The 19,721-nt window shown below is 40.0% G+C and overlaps 1 protein-coding gene across 2 annotated transcripts in view; it reads right to left on the bottom strand.

Moving 5' to 3' along the window:
- Positions 1–4,477: 4,477 nt before the first annotated feature.
- The window catches only part of LOC102210483 (vesicle-fusing ATPase-like), a 28,921-nt gene continuing 13,677 nt past the window's right edge, over positions 4,478–19,721 (bottom strand). For both annotated transcript variants that reach the window (XM_005725818.2, XM_005725819.2), the window contains 13 exons: positions 17,776–17,941; positions 17,548–17,622; positions 16,693–16,880; positions 15,749–15,844; positions 14,676–14,832; positions 14,424–14,557; positions 14,186–14,252; positions 13,981–14,060; positions 11,930–12,064; positions 11,589–11,702; positions 7,328–7,383; positions 7,043–7,115; positions 4,478–5,041 (listed from right to left, as the gene is read on the bottom strand). In XM_005725818.2, the coding sequence (XP_005725875.1) occupies positions 7,085–7,115; positions 7,328–7,383; positions 11,589–11,702; positions 11,930–12,064; positions 13,981–14,060; positions 14,186–14,252; positions 14,424–14,557; positions 14,676–14,832; positions 15,749–15,844; positions 16,693–16,880; positions 17,548–17,622; positions 17,776–17,941 (1,299 nt within the window). In that variant the 3' untranslated portion in view covers positions 4,478–5,041; positions 7,043–7,084. The remainder of the gene's footprint in view (positions 5,042–7,042; positions 7,116–7,327; positions 7,384–11,588; positions 11,703–11,929; positions 12,065–13,980; positions 14,061–14,185; positions 14,253–14,423; positions 14,558–14,675; positions 14,833–15,748; positions 15,845–16,692; positions 16,881–17,547; positions 17,623–17,775; positions 17,942–19,721) is intronic.

Here is a 19,721-nt window from a genome sequence, read left to right as displayed (position 1 = left end):
CCTGCAGCATTGGGCCATGACTACCCCTCCCTTCCCCTTTGTCTTTATTTATTTCCCACCCTTCATGCCAACACAGCGTTTTCGGCATGTACAGTAACACTTTTACATGTGAGATTAATGCAGTAAAAAAAACAAAAAAACAAAAACAGTGACTCTCCTTGCTTTTGAGTAAAAAGCATTTTCTAACTAACACCTCACTTCTCCAGCCAGTCTGGTTGGTTTACCTTTTTGTTGTTGTTGTTGTTGTTGCTGTTTTTTAACTTAACCAACCTCTCTACCCAATCACTTACTCTTAAGTAATACTGAACACGTCAGCAGCCCCAGGAAACCATCACTTTGTAACTACTGAACTGAACTGAACTGAGGCACTGGAAGTGCCGCAGTCCTGTCCTTTCTAAACTACTGAGCTGATCCCTTCCTTCCCTGCAGACTGACTACTGCGACAGTCAACTAGAAGACATGTGCTTCAGTCTGATTTTTTAATAAACCCACATTTCTGAAATATTACCACTGAGCTGGGGTTTGAGGTATGCAGGAGGAGGCATGCTCGTTCTGCTAACTAACAACCCGTGCATATGTATTTATGTGCACTATTCATAACTCCAGGTGGTAAACATTTGAGCATTGTTTATGTGAGCAAATTCTTCTTGGTTGCAAGCTAGCAGTTCTTATGAATGACGGCGCTGTTACCACATTCACCCTGTAAATCGCTCATGGTTTCTACAAATGTCATGCAACTTCACCATTCAAACTTACGGAGTCTGGGGGTAAAAACTAACCACAGAAAAGTTCTGATTATATGTGTGAAGGTCACCTATTATGGCTGTGTCGTTATGAATTTGTGCATCAAACTTGAGTCCAGCTTATGTCCAATATTAACTCTGGTGTTTTGTTTTGTTTTGTTTTGTTTTATATCACTTTCGGTGCAGAAAAACATTTGTCTCAACAAAAATCTTTTACTTCTGGGAACAAAAGGGAAAGAAAATAAGGGGATATGTGACGACACGTGGAGACAACATGGGCTGAGAAAGATCTGATTGGCTGTCACATCCTTCCATCTGTGTTTTCAGTCAGCTGGACAGTTGAGGTTTTTACGGTTGATTTATGAACTCGTATTCTTGTCAGTACACCCCGAAACACTCCTGCCGTCATGTTTTGATTTTTAGAATATTGGGAAAAACAAATTACTGCCATTTAATCAAAAGAATGCTTTTCATAGACTTCAGTGTCAGCACATTGTAACTTGCAACAAAAGAAACCGGTTTAAAGACCACTAACAAAAATTGCTATGATTTGTGGGTGGATTGTAAAGACTGCCAATTCACGAAGTTTTAAAAAACATCTGATTCTGAGAACATGAAGCGTAGAACGGATGATTTATAAGGGATGCGTATGTGCGTGTGCATGACAAGCTACTACAGAAGAGGATGGATGGACCGTCGGACAGCGAGCTGGCTCTTCACAATGGTGGAGCAAAGCAAGAGAGGTTTCACACAACATGTTCTGACAGTCCCACCTGCTTCCTATTAATTATATTCAAGAACAAACACACAAGTTACCCAGTAGTGTGTAGGCTGTCCTCTCTTTGGGACATAGCTTAGTGTTCACGTCATCTTCTACACAGCCCTCCCTACCTGGGCCTACCTTTCTGTGTTCAGTCCCCCACCCTACCGAGACCCCCAAAGGCCCCTCATCTTTCCCCGCTATATCCAAAGTTTTGTACAAATGTTTTAAAGTTGAATAATTCCCTTTTTATTTTATAATCGTAAATGTTATGTTTTTATAAATATTATTTATTATACAATGTATATATCTGTATGACTGAACTAAGATTATATATTTGAAGAAGAAAAGCTGTGTCATGTTTCTTTATGCATGCAAAGGTACACTCAAACACACGCCTCACTTTTCTACATGAAGTTGAAATGCAGGCTGAAACAAAGGTCTGTTAGATACTCCGTCCTTTGATACAGCATTCACTTACTTAATTTGATTCCTCTTAAAGGAGAATTTTAATTATACTTTATTATTATTACGGTACCGTAGAAAAGTCCTGTGAAAAAACAAACTCCTATCGAGTTTTTTTGTGTGACTGTATATAAAAGATGGGCTTCTCCACATGAAAGTCGCCCATTGGTTTATGAAGTTAGAGGGTTTTGGCTGTTGGTCATCTTGGTTGCTTTTGAAGAGGCCATATTTGGATGAGAGCAGAGAGTTATTATTAATGTGCTCCTTCACGCTCTGCCTCTAAAAGACGACATTTGACCACCTCCCTTTATCTTTAATTTCATTGTTCTTGACAATGACAATAAATAAATACTATACTAATGACACCTCAGTATATATCAATAAAGATGCGGTTTGATGACCATTAAAACTAATTTCTGAGTTTTTGTAAGGATAGCTGCACAGGCAGGGACCAGCTAACTGCTGATATACACCGAGTCAACTTTTTCTATAAGCAGGCCTAAAATACAACAGAGATCAGTCAGTTCAGAAAAGAGCTTTAAGTTATTCCTAGTAGGTGGTTGGTTATGGTTATGAGCTAAACAGTCAAATTTCCAAAGTCGGGAAGTCATTTGTTGGGTACTTTTGCATTGTAGTCTGAAAACAACATGTTTGTGACATGTTGCATCTTATTGTTTAATTTTTAAATGATACCAGATTACTTCTAATTCTTAACTTTACCTGATCTGTGTCACTCTATATTGCGGGGCACGTAGGAGCTACAGCCTAATGCTAAACGACAAATCCAATGCAATCTCCCTCATAAAGACAAGAGGCTAAACTTTTTTCATGATTAACCAAATATTTCTTTTCCAACTTGAGTAGACGTGTATGTGACTTTCTCCAGCTGCACAATCACATCGCATTGGTTGCACATTTGGTTATTAGCTAGCAAAACATAGATGTAGCCGTTATGATGCCATCGAGTGGTTATAAACACAGAAGGAAAGTCTTTACGGAGGTCAAGTTAGAAAGTAATTGTTCCAAAGATTTTTATAGGACTGCAAATCCTCTTGTAACTACACGTATCGCCATCATGTGGCCATAAAAAGAATGCAGGTTTAAAGCACAGCTTTGTCCATCTTTTATAGTCTTTGGTCCAGATACTAGCTAATAAATGCTAAAGAACAAACATAGAAAAAAACTAAAATTCAAACAAAGTACACAGACCACTGGTTTAATTTTGTTCTCTGTTGGATCTATATACAATATTGTCTACTCGACTGGCTAGTGCTGTTGCTAGGATTTATATGTGGTATCCCTGCATTGCTCTGCAATTTCACATCCAAAGCTTTGGGTTGCGGTGGAATTTCTATCGCCAGGTCGATCTGCTCTCTTCAAGTAGGTTTGAAAAAACTATGATAGAAGAAGCAACTAGAAATGTGTAGTAGGAAACAATAATACTGAAGGAGCGAATCACAGTCATTGCAGGCTGTGCTGACGTGACATGTAGTTGCTCATATAGGGAAGTTATGGTGTAGGATTTCAGAAGGATTGGCAGTTACATCATACTCTTTGCTCAACATACAGATTTAATCCAGAAGGATAAATCCCACTTTAGCTGCTCTACATTTGAGCATGTTAACAAGAGTGCATGGGAAGTAACTCACTTTAAGAGGCAGCCTCTAGTGGTCATTCAGTGAACTGCAGACACTTCCATGCACGTGTCATTTTTTCAGCTCCAGAGATATCTGAGAAACACATGCATGAGCCATTCTGTGGAAGTAGGTAGGTTATTCTGATTCAAACCCACATACTGCATGAAATGTATATGAATCTAAAGCTGAAAAGAGTCTCAAAGGATTCTTAAAAACTACTGCTGTTGATCCAGTTAGAACGAGCAAATGAACTATCACCATGGCACCTGCCTAATCCAGTGATCTCCCGGAGTTCTTGATAATACACTGGCTACTACTTAGGATGAGGTGATCTCTTTATAAAGAAAAACATGTATGTGCATGAATTCAGCTTCCCATAATTCACAAGTTTTAGCTCAAATTTAATCTCATTGCAGAAAATACTAAAAAGGAAAAGAAAAATGATACAGCGACATCATTTTGATTTTCTACTAATATCTCAAGCAACATTTTGCTGCTTTTTTACTACAATCCTGGAGAACTGCATCAAGAAACGTGCACACATGCAGCAGTAGCTCCTCCATAAATGGCTGAGTGTTTTCTTGCCAGGCTCTACAATCATTGCTCAACCCAGAAGCCGTGGAGGTTAACCTCAAATGTGTGAATTGGTTCATCTCTTCTCAAATATTTCATAATCAGGAGGTAATTACACTAAGTGATAGTTATGACATTCTTATGATTTCAACAGCCATGAGAACATTTAATAGTTAACTTTTTTTTTTATTTTTCTTGGGAGCAGGAACTTTTTACATGCTACTGTAGAAAACAGACAGCTTTTTATTTTATTTTTTATTTTTTTATTTTTTATTTTTTTCTAAACAGACAGCTTTTTGGACGCACTGAACAGTGTCTGAACTAAACAGCAACTGAAAACCTACATTATAATAATGGAACACACAGCACAAGTTCCTGTGTAACGTCCCTTTAAAAACAACATTAACTACAGATACTACAATGTTTTTTGTTAGTAATATTATTTTATTCATACAATAAAAAGATCAGAGGCAAGGAAATGTGCAACATAAGAAAAGAAGTCATGGAATGATCTCTTCCTACAAATAAAGTCTATATAAACAAACATTATGATAATTAGTGTTTGTGCACATGTACTTTGCCCCGACTCTTTTTGTATACATATATATATAAAATCCCAATGGAGTGCTAGAGGCATCACAAAGAGATTGCAGCACAAGCAGACACCCAGATACAACAAGCACTGCGCATATCTCTTATTTTATATTATCACATAATGCTGCAGAGGAGGAGACTGCCTGCTTGGTGTCTGCAGCTCAGAGAAGCACGCAGAGCTTCAGGGATGAGAAGGATGTAGAGAGATGGGATCTATATCTCGTTTGCTTCCTCCTGCCATCCTTTATCAGTCTTCTGATCCTCTGCAACTGAGTGAAGAGAGAGAAATAAAAGTGAAATGAGGCAGGCGGGCAAAGGAGGCATGCTGCCACAGGAGAGCACCTGTCTAGTCGACCTATTTTTAGGCACGCTGTGCACCAGCTATACCATAAGCCTCTGATGCCAAGATGAGAAGCAAAGCTCCTGCTACTTGTTGAAAGACTTGTTGTTTATCACCGTGGGCACCGTCCTCCCGCGGTTCATTTCAGAAGGCAAGATTAGCAACTTAGACACATAACTTTCTTAAACTTTGCCCTGCGTTTTTGTAATGATTCGGATAAAGACATGGAATGATAATAACTTTGTATTCATTCACCTAGAGAGCTTTTATGATGCCAACATTCTGAGCAAAAATCATTGTCAGAACTGAACAACACCCAATGCACGTCACAGTTTTACAAGCATGCATAGTCGAGGTAAAAAGAAAGCACGCCCTCTTTAAATTCTAAGGTTTTATGTCTCAGGACATAATAACGATAATCTGGTCCTTAACAGGTCTTAAAATGCTGGAGATTTAGAGCAAAACATGACATATAACAGCATGTCATTTTTTTTTATTAAGTCAAAACACAGAAGCAGCATGCAGAGTAAATACAACCTCACTAATTCCAAGTTTCAGGACCTTAATAAAAGCAGACGTTTTGGCAGTTTGCTGGTCTGGAGCATTCAGGTGTGTTAAGGCCACAAAGGAAACATCAGCAATGAGATTAAAGAAGCAATTGTTGCTCCCCATCAATCTGGGAAGGGTTTAATTTTTAAACAATTTCAGAAAGAAGTAGAAAGCATTCAAGATAGGTGCCAGTGTTCCCAGGAGTGGATCCAAGAGCTCCTTCTCATGCTCTACAGGCCTCAGTTAGCATATTAAATATTGAAGCTCATGACAGTAAAATTCTAAAAAGACTGAACAAGTATGGCTTGTTTGGAAGCATTGCCAGGAGACATGTCTGTTCTCTCCACATAAAGAACATGGCAGCACAGCTACACGCGTGGCGACACCGCCGTGATGGCATGTTTTACATCCACGAGACCTGGGCCCTTGTAGTCATGAACTCCAATGCATACCAAAGTATTCTAGGTCAGCGGTCCCCAACCGTTTTTGTGCCAAGAACCGGTTTATGTCCGACAATATTTTCACAGACCGGCCTTTAAGGTCTCGCTGATAAATACAACAAATAAAACCAGTACCAGTACCAAAAAAAGGAAGATTTATTCATAACACACGGAAAAAGACCCAGGGAAACTTAGATAACGATAAAAACGATTAAAAAATAACGATAAAACCCCTGAAAACCATCAATTTCACACCCGAGTCTCAACTCTCGGGGCTCGGTGCCAAACGACTCACGGACCAGCCCGGGGGTTGTTGTTACTCACTGTTCTAGAGTAACATGTGAGGCCATCTACCCAACAGCTGAAGCTCGGCCAAGACTGGATCGTTCGAAAGAATCAAGGTGTTGCAGTCCAGGCCTCAAAAAGTTCAGAAAGCTGTGCATAAAAAATGATCGCAAACCTCAATGAACTAAAGTGACTTTGTAAAGGGAGTCAAAATTCCTCCACAATAATATGAAGGACTGAGAAAGTTATATAGAAAATGGTTACTTCAAGCTGTTCCTGCTAAAGGTGTCTCCTCAAACACCTGAATCATTCACTTTGTTGGGTTTTTTACAGTAGTGTTTGGTGCCCTGTGGAAGTGTTTTTATTGTGACAATTGTTTCGTGTGATGCTTCCGATTCCACGCACGCACAGATTAGCTGTAAAACTACTTAGTCAAAGGTAAGTTTGGTAATTCAGTTTTGAGTCATGCATTTTAACGACATCCTCCGTTATTCTGTGGTTACATCTGCTTGACTGGACTCGCATAACGTTATTTCGAAACTTTGACTGTGACTCTTCAAAGAGTGGAATCACAGACTTTCACATCAGCTCTCCTCAACCCTCGACAGGATATGATGAGTTAAAAAATGTAACGTTTCAGCTTAAAGCGGCCTCACCGTTGAAGGATGCCTCTATTTCACCGCGTGGCTCCACTGAGTCTAGATTGCCACAAACTTATCAGAAACCAGTCTGCAGAGGGAGAAAAAGGACAAAATGTGTATTATAAATCACACTTGGTACGATGATTAAAATGTAAACACTTTGTGCTTCTGACTAACTTTTTCCTTTCTGCTACATTTGTAACTGACAGCTGGTGAAAGTGACAGACGTGTGTGCGGTGTGAGTGTTCAATGTCAATCCTGCTCTGGTGATGTGGTTAGAAACAGGAAAGGAATACTTACGCTCCTTCTTCCTGCAGCAGACTCACGAACTTCCTAACTCTGTAGTCAGGATCCATCTGAAAAGACAGATATGCATGCTTAGTGCTAACAGTCATACGATAAAATAACTATATATTTTATTAGCAGGTTCTTTGTGAACATGCATGGGTTTCTTCAGGTGTTAAACATCACAGCGGCATGCTATCAACGGCGGCGGGTCCTGGAGTTCATGTTTCAGTTTGGATTGAAGCGAAGGGGAGGGAAAAGGAAGCAAAATTAATGGGAACCTATGCAATAACTTACAGTATGTCTGGAATCGCCTGTAGCAACCAGAGTTAAGACATGAGAGCAGTCAGAAACGTTGGAATGAGAGGAAAAAAGATAAAGACCGCAAATGTGTACGTGAGTGCGGCTGTTTGCAGCATGTCTCGGCAAACACAGGTTCATACTTCTTCAAGCTCAGAATGGGGTGTGTGTGTGAGGGGGGGCACTGAGCATAGCATTGGAGCATACCACAGCAATTACACAGCCCCAACAAACAGGCTGCACACATAGGCAACATAACAGAGACACAGTCGGGAGAAGAAAGGAGCTAATGGTGTGATTTGGGTTTGTCTGATGCTGCTGGTGGGATGTCCGTCATCGGTTTGGTAAACAAATATTACTTGAAATATGAGGTTTTGAGATGGACGAAGAAAATTCATCGTGGCTTTGAGCAGCAGACATCGATTAGCTGGAGTGAAACATTTCAAGTTTTAAAACTTTTCTTCAGGAGTTTAGAAATATCTGAGAAATTTGTAAGAAACAAAGGGAAAAAATGAGAGAAGCAAAGAACGAGATGATCACTGGAACGTTGATTTCCTGTTGTGACGTACGACAGCGACTTAATTAAATCCTGCTTGGTTCTGTGATCTCCTCACAGGTCACAGGAGTAAAGATTTAGGACACACAAATCATCATTTTGGCAAATCGAGTAACAGGATATTTAGTTCCTGTTGTTCTACCTGTTACATTTTATTTTTCCTTCTCTGTTTTGTTTTCACAAAATAAAATCACCACAGCTGGACATGATGTCACAGGTTACTACAGTGACTAATTCGATACTGTTTGTCTATTTCAGTGGAGGTAAACAGTTAAAGGATGACATCTTTTAATTTTAAACAAACGTATTACTATTACTTATTTGGAACAAATTCATTTAAAAAACTAACCGGGACTAATTTTATTCATTTTGAGCTGCATATTTATAGAAAAGGGCTCAAGCAGTTTTGCATAACTCAAAACTACTGAGCTGCCGTGCAGCGGTTTATCCTCTGTCACCCTTTCATTTAAGCATCCTCATTTTTTCCTGATTGGCTGCCTTTTGTAAACAAAAGGCTTAAAAGGCAGGTGGGTGGGGCTTCTATGCTCACAAGTAAAGCTCATACAAGGCAAAGAGCAGGAAAATGGAACCGCTGAAAACCGCACATTTAGAGCAGTGTAAAGCTTTTGGTGCACAGGGATTACTTGTACTCACTCTTACTGCTGTAAAATCATATATTTTGTCTGTAATGGGAAAAAACCCCCAAAACAAAAGTCCTCTTTAAAGCCTCCAATCAGTAAATGATTTATGATCAATCAGGTTGATTATGCTTGTGTCCTGACAGGATCAATGTCCCTACAGGCTTTGCAAGTAAATCATTTAGGGGAACAGGGCAGAAAAGAACTACACCGCTTGCTACTGTACAGAAAAATGCACAAAAACAAAACTTGGAGGCCAAGCCACAAATCCCTTTAGGCAAAGTAAGGAAGGTGAGAAGACTCTGTACCCACTGCATCCCTCTACATAACGGGTGGGTTGAAAGGAGACCAAAAATCTGCTATGACTTGGTGGTCTATGTTTTCATTTTTGTACATGTCTCCTTGATTTATTTATTTATTTATTTTTTAAACCTACCCCTCACATTTGCCCCTTCAGTGGCTGATCTTTGCTTGAATCGTAGGTAAAACCAGACCACGAATAGCCTAAGACTTTTCTGATGAGTATCTTATTAGCAACACGTGAATATAACTTGGAAAGCTGTGCAGAGCACGGTTTCACAACTATGAATGTATTGGAGAGAATGGTTTGTGAACTAGAAATGTACTGGATCCCTCTCCTCAACAAATCATCAGCAAAGCCACACAGTTTTTCACTACAGCTAATAGATGACAGTTTTTTGTGCCTGACAGACGGATCCTGTTGACTGTCGAGAATGCCGGCCAGATGTCGAGGAAGAGGAGGGACGGCCTGCTCAAGCTCAGACCACACTGAGAGAAAAAAATAATAATAACGCAAAGCCTGTGCCAGTATGAAATCTGTGTTTTGAATAAAATGGGAGGTGATGAGTGAGTTATTGAAAAGACTGTTTTCTTGTGCTTCACAAGTTTCGTACCCCCAAAATAACTTGACCTTTCTGTTGTCTAACACAACTAGTACACATGGAGCTGCAACAGCATAAGAAATGTCCAAAAATAGTCAAAAAAGAAACATAAGGTCATATTTTAAATAGATTTTTAAACAAACAATATAATAGTTGCTTATACAAGACATTTAATACAAGGTATGACATCCAAGCAGTCCAGATGTGTTGTTTGAGGAACTGTTTTCCATTCCTTGATGAGCATAGTCTGCAGCTATGCTCAACTAGGAGTGGAGCCTGCAACACGCTGGGTCGATGCACATCGTGTTCCAGGGTTTTGATATCCAGAAAAGCCTGCGCTACTCTGGCAGTGCAGGGTTTGGCATTGTCCTGCTGAAACAGCTGCAGGGAAGGGTGCTGTCACAAGAATGGCACAAGTACAGGTTGGAGCACTTCATCTTGTTACCTCTGTCCGATCCGATTTCCACCAAGAACAATCACATCTGAGGCGGCGCTCTCATGCAAAGCTGCAGGAGAGGCTCAGATACATATGGCAACGTGCAGAATGCCACAGCCCAGCCTCGGTCAACATCACCCCGTCATTCGCGGTACTCATAACAACGTTGTGCACACACCATTTGGTTTCGTGTTTTTTCTCTTGGCTTGAGGATACATGAGTTAATTTGTGTTCGGTACTGAACTGAAAACTAGTCATAGAAGATGTTTGGGTTTGTCTATGAGATATATGAGATCGCTGATATATTTCTGTTAGATCTGCTCCTTCTGCACATTTTGAGCACTTATTATCATTGCTATGCAGATGACACTCAGTTGTATCTCTCTTTTAAACCACAAGACGTTTGTAAGTTACAGATTTCTCAGAGGTGCTTGGACTCTGTTAAAAGTTGGAGGCTAACTATTTTCTGATGTGCCCCTGACAGATTTGTGCCTGAGGTAATGGAAAGTCCCCTTGCCACATTTCCTAAATCTTCTATCAGCAACCTTTGGATAATTTTTGACTCAGCTTTCACTTTGGACGGTCATGTTAAATCTCGCTTTCGCTTTTATCGCTTAAGAAATATTGCCAGTTTCCACTGTGTCATGATGGAAATTGTTATTAATGCATTTATTTCATCACTTCTGGATAATTGTAATTCACAGTTTACTTGTCTTAACAAAGCTTCCTTGGAACGTTTGCAGCCTATTCAATAAAAGCCGCTGCGAGGCTTCTGACTAAGTCTTCTAAATATTATCAGGTCACTGCCCATTAACTTCTGACTTTAAGATTCTGGATTTGACTTTTAGAATTTTGCATGGACAAGCACCAACATAAAGAGTAGGGTAGGGTGCACTTATGCATCCATATAGCCCCAGCAGGTGCCTGATGTCATGTGATCAAGGCCTGCTTGCTGTGCATGCAAGGCTGAAACCGAGACCGAGATTTTGCTACAGCGGCTTCAGAATCTAATGATCTTTTTTAAAAAGCTGCCAAAAACTCATCTTTTTGTGATGCAATTTTACCAACCTACTTAAAATTATCTCTTTTGGAATAGATTTAAAGCAAAGATGTGCTTATTTTTGGAAAAGGGAACGAAAGCACATCTGAGAATGCAAATTTAAACGCAAACCCAAAGTACGAAACTACACACAATGGGTCATCACAGGCTGATGTTTAAAAGCTGTATTGTTTGCTGTGTACCAATGGTGATCATTAATTATAGGAGTCATAAAAGTGCGCCCCCAGTGTCAAACCATCCACTTTACATAAACTCACAAATATTATATTTTTTTTAAAAAGAAGACAAAAAAAGTTGCATTACCGCAAAATTCATACTAACTACAACATAAAACTAACTAAACTGTTGAAAAAAGTCAAAATAAAGACCATAATAGTTTCTTACCTGTGCCGCCATTTCAATCAGCATCAGCAACTTTTTAATGCCGATCCCCAAGCGTTGGCCCTGTACAGCTTTAGCTATCATGGCCCGTTCTTTCTCATTGAAACTGCCCAGCAGCTGTGTAAAGCAGAAAGAGACACAGGAACGATCAGTGCGAGAGAGAAACACTTAAATTCTGTCATTCATTTTTTGCATTCAGGAATTCTAATAAAAAAGTAAGCATAAAAAATGTCGCCAAGTCTAATGGTAAGAAGAAATTCACAGAAGAAAAGCATCTTGCATCATAGATGCAATTCTTAGAAACAGACATTAGAAATTTGTAGTTTCATAGTTGTGTAGTTTACCTCAAAGGCCTCCATCAGCTGCTCTACTTTTGAGATGTTGGGAATGTGGATGGTGGTGCTGAAAGCATCCAACATCTCCATTTCCTGAAGGACGTCTTTACGACTTGTGGTGCCAATGATGAGCAGCTTACGACCCTGAAAGAGAAGCAGATGTCATTTTGTTTGGATCTTTAATTGTTCCCTCACATTCATCAGCTGGTCTCCTCCTATTGGTCATAGGAAAAAGAGAGACCAATGATGTATAACCATTTGATAATGTACAGGAAAAGCACAGGAGCAGTCCAGATGAAAGTGTGTGATGGCTCTAACAGAGGTTCAAGCATCATGATTGCGTGTCCTGGATGGTTTCAACACTTATCTAGAACTCAGCCAGACTATACAAAAACTGGGCACACCTATGTGTCACCTATGGTCTTTGAGCCATATTATGAAGCCTTGTAATAACGAACATTTTGGCCACCCCAGTTCCAGCATTTTTTTTTCTCTGACCAACAACCTGTCCATCATTTGTATAGTTTTACAGCTTTAAGGCAAGTCAGCTGATGCATGTAACATGCACCTGGTCTATACACGCAATCACAATGCCAACCCTGCTTCTACAGCCGTGTTAACTTCCTCAGAATACAGTCTTTGATAAAGTCAAAGTTCTAGCAACACAAGCAGCATATATAACAACTTCACTGCTTGACAGATATGAAGGTGAAAATCTTCATTTTATCTCATTTGTATTACTTTTATTGACATGTTTCATTGGTATGTGATGTATCTGATGCTGAGAGACCACAGGCCTGTAAAAACAAGCTGCACCTGCTTAGACAACAGTGATTTTATTATTAGCTAAACAACAGTTATTAAATGTAGTCCATGAGAAGCTGGTTTAATCGCAGATATGTGTAAAAATTAAAATTAAGGTTGTTTTGCATTTTGTTTTCTCACTCATATCCACCCTATTAAACATGTTGTTTGTATGCATTTTTAGGACGGTGGGGAAGTTGTGTCAGAAGCTTCTACTCTGCTCCTTTAATGGCTTACACTGCAACATCAGCACTTTCTGTATCACACCGGGTTATGTTCTCATTGCCCGCGACTACAAACAAGCCAATCAGAAGTGTCGAATTGTGAACATTTTGTAATTAAGTTCTCATGTTATCCAAATTTTGATGAAGGCAGTCTTTGATGCCAAAGCTCTTATTGGTTATTGGAATACAGGGCGACTGATTTCGTCATATTCTGGAGATTTCTGGCTGCCCAGGTGAAGGCCGACATTGAGCAGGGGCTCTAAGTCACAACAGGAGTTAAAAAAATAGAAAACAATAGAAAGAAGAAAAAAAGACAGCATAATGCAGCATAATGGAGCAGAGGGCAACAGTAGAGAAGACAAACATGAGCGGGGAAGAAAGAGGGGAAGCAAAAGAAATGTCGCTGCACTAAGCCGACGAGTTGGAGAACGACCAGAAGAAGACCAAGGAGGAGAGGCAGAGGAGTGGCGAGCAGACAGGGGGATTATGGCTGCCGCCTGCCCCCCCATGGCGTGGGGGGTTGTGATGCTGCATGCAGATGAGGTGCCACACAGGCGGCAGTGCTGCCAGGTCCTGGCTCTCTCACAGAGCCCATTCTCCTCCGTGTCCCCCTGGCCTCCCCCGGCCCCAGGCACCCCGCTGGGCCCAGCGCTTTACAACCCCAGAGGAGCACTGCAGCCAGGCATTCAACACCAGGCCCCGCGCCACTTCTCATGCACATGCAGCCATATAGTGAGCTATACCCTCATTCACAAACCCATCAACAACAGACACACACAAACTACAACTAAAGAAACTATGAGAAATGGGTCTCCACCACCACCATTCACTCCGAGCACAACAGGCCTGGACCAAAACACTTGCTAATAACCATACACTCACACACAGGCGTTCACACATGCCAGTTGCAGGCAAAGACCTCCAACAATTCCTCGCAAGACTTTATGTTGGCATCCATAAGATCTGCTGCCCTCTTTCTGCCACCTCAGGACTAGCAACACTGACAGTGAGCAAGAAATAAACCCTGGTTACCTTTGGAGGTGGTTTCTTCAGCAGCACCAGCAGAGCCTGTAGCACCATGTTGGAGAAACGAGGGCCAATAGGAACGTAATCTGATCACACACATAATTTTATTATTTCATTTCCTCGGTCTCATCACGTCTGATTCAAATAAAAAGTAACTTCAGAAGGCAACTGAGTAGAAGACCGCTAAATAATTTGGGCTCTCTCGTCTTACCCAACAAGCGCTCGATGTCGTCCACAACCACACAGCTCAGCTGGGATTTGTAAGCATCTTCAAATATCTGCCAAAGGGAAACAAAAAGGTACAACCTGATCGCCATCAGAGAAAAAACACACCAGCAAACACTAAAAATAACTACTAGTATTTTAAAAATGACATTACTACACTAGCATCTTAACCCAAACATCCGGTATTTATATGCACTGTATCTGCATTATGAAATCTCTGTTACCTTTTTGATGGCTTGGCATTTGGCGATCTCAGAGTGTCCGATCATCTTGTCCGGAGAACAGATCTTGATGAATGGAAACTGGGAATCCTCAGAAATCTTAGCCGCCAGTGCCGTTTTGCCGCTGTTAGGCGGGCCTGGCGGTGAAAAGAAATCACTGATCAACCATTTTAATTGTTAGTAAAGCAGGCCGCTGTCCTCACCTTATTTTATTTGCCCTATGTGTTTGGGTTGCATGACACGTGTGAGAGTTACCTTCCAGCAGCACAGAGACTAGTGGCGTGCGGTCACTGTTCTTTGTCTGCTGCACCAGCAGCTCCCCGTCCTCCAGGGCTGCTGACACTGGGTCACCCCACCGGATTATGCCGTTCATGATGTAGCTGGCGTAGTCCTCCTGGTTGGTTCCAAATGCCTGAAGAAGTGGTACAAGGAGAGGAAAACAGAAAGTGAGACTCTAATTTTGTTTGCCTGCATGAGCTCAACCGAGAATGGAAATATTAGTTATAAAAAAGATATTTCCTCTGTGCTGTAGTCTTGTATAACCTGCACAAGTGCTTCATCTGAATCCACTGAAGTTTAATCACAAATAAATATAATTTACAAGTACAAAGATTCCAGCTTGCCACTAAATTTCAAGAGATTTAAGTGTTGCAAGTCAAAACACTTTTGCAAAGGTTGTGGCACAACTGACCGTTTAGCGTAAGGTGGTTTTAAACTCTAAGTGTCTCAAGTGAGCCTGATAAAAACAAACAAGCTAAATCCTAGCCGAGCTTCTTTCTTTTTTTAAAAATCTTGACTCATGCAAATAGTGTTTGATCACATAAATATTATTAACAACCAACAGGAGCACTCAGTTTTCTCAAGCAGGTCACATGCAGCTTCTGTTTCTGCACCATCATTCAAAGTTTTTCTCTTTGCAAAGATCCACCAGCAGCATGACTGGACTGCAAAATCTCAAAGTCTGTGATTAAAACTCGGACTTATGATGCATGGATTTCAATGTCAGAGTGCGCCCAATTTTGACGTTTATTAGTCTTCTTGTCTGTGGTGGCTGTTAGATTAAAACGTGATGGTGAATGACGTACGATAAGACAAACCGACAAACTTATCCAAAACTCAGGTTTTCCTTTATATTTTAGAAACAACATTTCTCTCAAATATTTCAGGATGTTTCACGGATCATGTTATGGAATAACGAAAAGGCCAGAGAAGGTGGGAATGGTTGAGTTAATCTTCAGGTTATTTTGATTATTAATGTTACTTTTATTTCAATGTACTTTGCATTTCATGTTTAAGAACTTAAGAGAGACATGTGCACAGTAACTTACGGGTTTGATGTCGTTATTCAGCGAGGCCATGAAGTCTATCCTGCTGACCTGCAGTTTTTCCGCCGTCTCCATGTTTACCTCCACTGTGTTGCTGGCCTACATCAGAGCAACAGACAAACAGCACAGGTACAGAGACAGCAAATTGCTTCGAATGAACTCCGTACCCTGTCTCGTGAAATCCATTAAATGAAGTACTGCACATGTAGATTGCAAAATGTGTCAGAAGACAATGTACTCCCTCAGAGCAGAAAGGTCAGACAGAGAGACGGAGGGAGGGAAGAATAAGTGCCTAAAGGAGTGAAGAGAAACATCGCTGCCATCAGACATGTGTCTGTCATTTATCATCACCCTCCAATATCTGCTGCTCTGCGGGGGCAGAACGCTTAACAGATGAGAACTTCACCTTATCTTTGTGCCTTACTGAGCAGTATAGATTTGAGCCAATGCACCTGATAAAACACTTAAGGGAGGGCACACACACAAGCACACACACCTGGATACCTACCCAACCCTTCGACACCTGGGTGGCTGCTTAAACTGGCACTATAATACCATATATTATGCCCACCAGGTGTGTGGCCTGCAACTTAAGCCAGGAACATGACACTGTTCCTGTCAGTGCTTTTGAAAATAATGTATCTAATATAAAAAGAACAGGTTTTCAAAAGTTGAATACATTTTTTGCATTACTTCTACATCTTCTCTTCTTCTTCTCTTCCTTTAGTTTTCTTTTTAAATTTACTGCCCTTTAATTAAACTTTGTATTTGCTTTTTATAGTGCGTATTGGCTTGTGGAAAATACTGGTTGCTTGCCAATATTTTAACTCTTATATTAGTGAGGAACATATTGCTCTGAGGGCATTTTACTATTATTTCCTTGTTTTCTATAACCCACAAAACATACACATTAATAAATGGACAGTAAATAAGCTCCTTGGACTGACCTTGATGTGTCTGTTCATGGCAGTGGACTGAGCAGCTCTGACCAGACCCTCCAGTTCAGCACCGCTGTAGTTCTTGGTTTCCACAGCCAGCTCTTTAACGTCGACATCGCTAGCCAGCAGTTTGTTCTCCCGCATCCTCGCTGTGTGAATGTTGAGGATCTGAATTCGCCCAGTTTCATCCGGTAAGCCTTGAAGAATAAAGCGGAAAAGGAAATAGAGAAAGTGACCGCGTGTGGTGTACTGGTTCTGTAGTGCACACAGTCAAAGAGTCACAGCTGATAACAGTCTTGCATCCATTGAGCTTTACCAGTAAGGCTGCTGGTATTAACTTGCAGAAATCTGCATAAGATACATTACTTCTTCATTTAATAGCACGAGTATTACTTATTTACACTGTTTTTAAGACTTTCTGACCCACAGTAGAAGTATTTTCACTGATTTTCTATTAATTATTTGAGCAAATACTTTAACTAATTACTTCATAGGTTTTAAAAATATGTTCTTTATAATCATTTTAACTTTCTTTTCAGTTCAATTCAGTTTTATTTATACAGCACCAAATTACAACAAAGGTTGCCTCAAGGCACTTTATTGTAAGGTAGACCCTACAATAATACAGCAGAGAAAACCCCCAACAATCAGATGACCCCCTATGAGCAATCGCTTTGGTGACAGTGGGAAGGAAAAACTCCCTTTTAACAGGAAGAAACCTCCAGCAGAATCAGGCTCAGGGAGGGGCGGGGCCATCTGCCATGACCAGTTTGGGTAAGAGAAGGAAGAAAGGACAAAAGACATGCTGTGGACACGCTGTTTTAAGTCTACTGAATGAAATTCTGTGTGTTCGCTACTTCTTACCAATCTCCATCTTCACCTCCAGTCTTCCTGGCCTCAACAAGGCCTCATCTATCAGGTCGGGCCTGTTGGTCATACCTGAGGCAGAAAGAGAAGAAACCAGAAGAAAGGGAAGAACAAAAGTAATGAGACAGAGTTTGGCTGTTCAGGCGTGACACAGGACAGGATTTAAATGTGAAAGTGTTTATGCTAGTTTACATATACTGCGAGAAAATGTCTGCATGTTTGCACCTATGACCAGGATGTTGTTGAGTTGCTCCACTCCATCGATCTTGGATAGCAGTTGGTTGACCACGGTGTCATGGACTCCTGTGCTTCCTGCCATGCTGCCACGCTGCTTACAGATGGCGTCAATTTCATCAAATATGATGATGTGAAGGCCGCTGTTGGCACCGAGCTGTTCGCCGACACAGACGCAGAGGAGGAAGATTAATGTGTAAACTGTAAATACCTGCTTTGCACCTTTATCCTATACCATCTGTTCACACAAGCAGGGAGGACATCGCCTCGATAATGCTGAGTAAATCCAGTTTTTCTACATCTGTCATGCTGGATATAAGTAATTTTGCAGGAGATGGTGTTACACAGTTACACCTACTTACCTGAAAGCGCAAAAGTGATATGCATGTTTATCATATTTGCTACAGGGGAGACAACACAGATGAACTACGGGGGTTAAAAAAAAAAATACTTTCCCTGTTTACAAATCAATTAAGGAACATTCTCTCTTTATATTAGAAGCCTTAGAAAAGGTAATGCTTAAATATAAAAATTAAGATTTATCTAGATAAATATGACCTTCCTGACACACTTTTCCTAAACTGAAATCAGAACTGGATAGTATAGATACATAGCTCTTGTTTGATTTTATTGCCATATAAAAGTCAAAGGTTTTTATTTGTCTATAAATCAGAAATTACTTCCAACAGCCAGAATGAGTCCATCTTTTGCACTAAATCATGCACTGAATGATAAATGAACAAAGCCCTCTCTGTTAAAACTTATTGAAAGGAGTACATCTGGAACATCTGGAGGATATAAGTGCTGTATATACACAGAGTATAAGAAAAGAGATATCAACACCTTTAAACATGCACCAATTTGCAAAAATGTCTAAAAGATAAACTATAGACAAACACAAATGTGTATTTTAAACTTTTTTTCCTTCTCAAACACGCTTAATTTTGCTTGTAGCTTAATTTCTTAAACATATAGGTGTATGCATAAGTTTACCAAATAAACAGGGGGTTGGTTTTAAGGAGCTGTCTGTTATTTTCAAGGTCTTACAATATTATAATTGTCTCTTAGTTCTGGGAGTCAGTTTTCGGGTCCTCGGGTAAAGTATGTTGGTGCTGGCCATTGAATTCTGTGGAAAAGTTCGTCTGCCTGCACAACTCAAGGCTGAAAATTCATCAGTGTGCTGCGGTCCATTTCTGTCCTCCCAAAGTTTTCTGCCCTGGAGCTTAGACGCACCTGATACAGCTGCATTTTATTGGAAGATGTGCAGAAAACTGACTTTGTTTTGGCTACTAAAATTCTCAAAATAAGAAAATCTTGTTAATGAAACTGGAATAACTAAAGTCTCAGGCATTTTTTTTGTAAGATCTGAAGCTGGCAAACCATAGGAAGTTCTGGTTTGGACATTCATTTAAAAGTTTAGGGAACAAAAAGTAAGCACAGCAGTGTTATTACAGCTGGGTACTACCTCTCCTTGGCTGACCTGTATTTTCTTGACATCCAATTCAATTTACAGTGATTTAATGTGGAACTCCATAAGATGGCTTTCCATCTAGCACCTTGCAGAGGCAGAAGAATAAAAAAAAGAAGCTTCCTAAAATAACATAAAAACAAAAAATACATATTTTTGTTAATAAAATAAAATTTGAAAGTAAACTTTTTACTGAAAGTGGAAAATGTGAGTCAAGTTTTTATATTGTAAAAACTGTTTTTTAAAAATGCCCCCTATTATATGAAAAGATACTCAACCCAAGAGTGAGACTAATAGAAAAAATTACATTTTTAACAATAAAAACCAAATTTAAAGTAAAATCCACACAGCAAACATATAAGGAAAATATAAGGACATTGTAAATTTACATTAAAATAAAACTAAAATAAAACTACTAAAAAGTATACTATTAAACTATAATAACCTTGTAAAATATAAAATCAAATTA

Source organism: Pundamilia nyererei, unplaced genomic scaffold (genome assembly GCF_000239375.1).
Source record: "Pundamilia nyererei isolate P.nyererei 1_Seehausen unplaced genomic scaffold, PunNye1.0 scaffold00017, whole genome shotgun sequence".
NCBI lineage: Eukaryota > Metazoa > Chordata > Actinopteri > Cichliformes > Cichlidae > Pundamilia > Pundamilia nyererei.
This window is presented reverse-complemented; position numbering and strand designations above follow the sequence as displayed.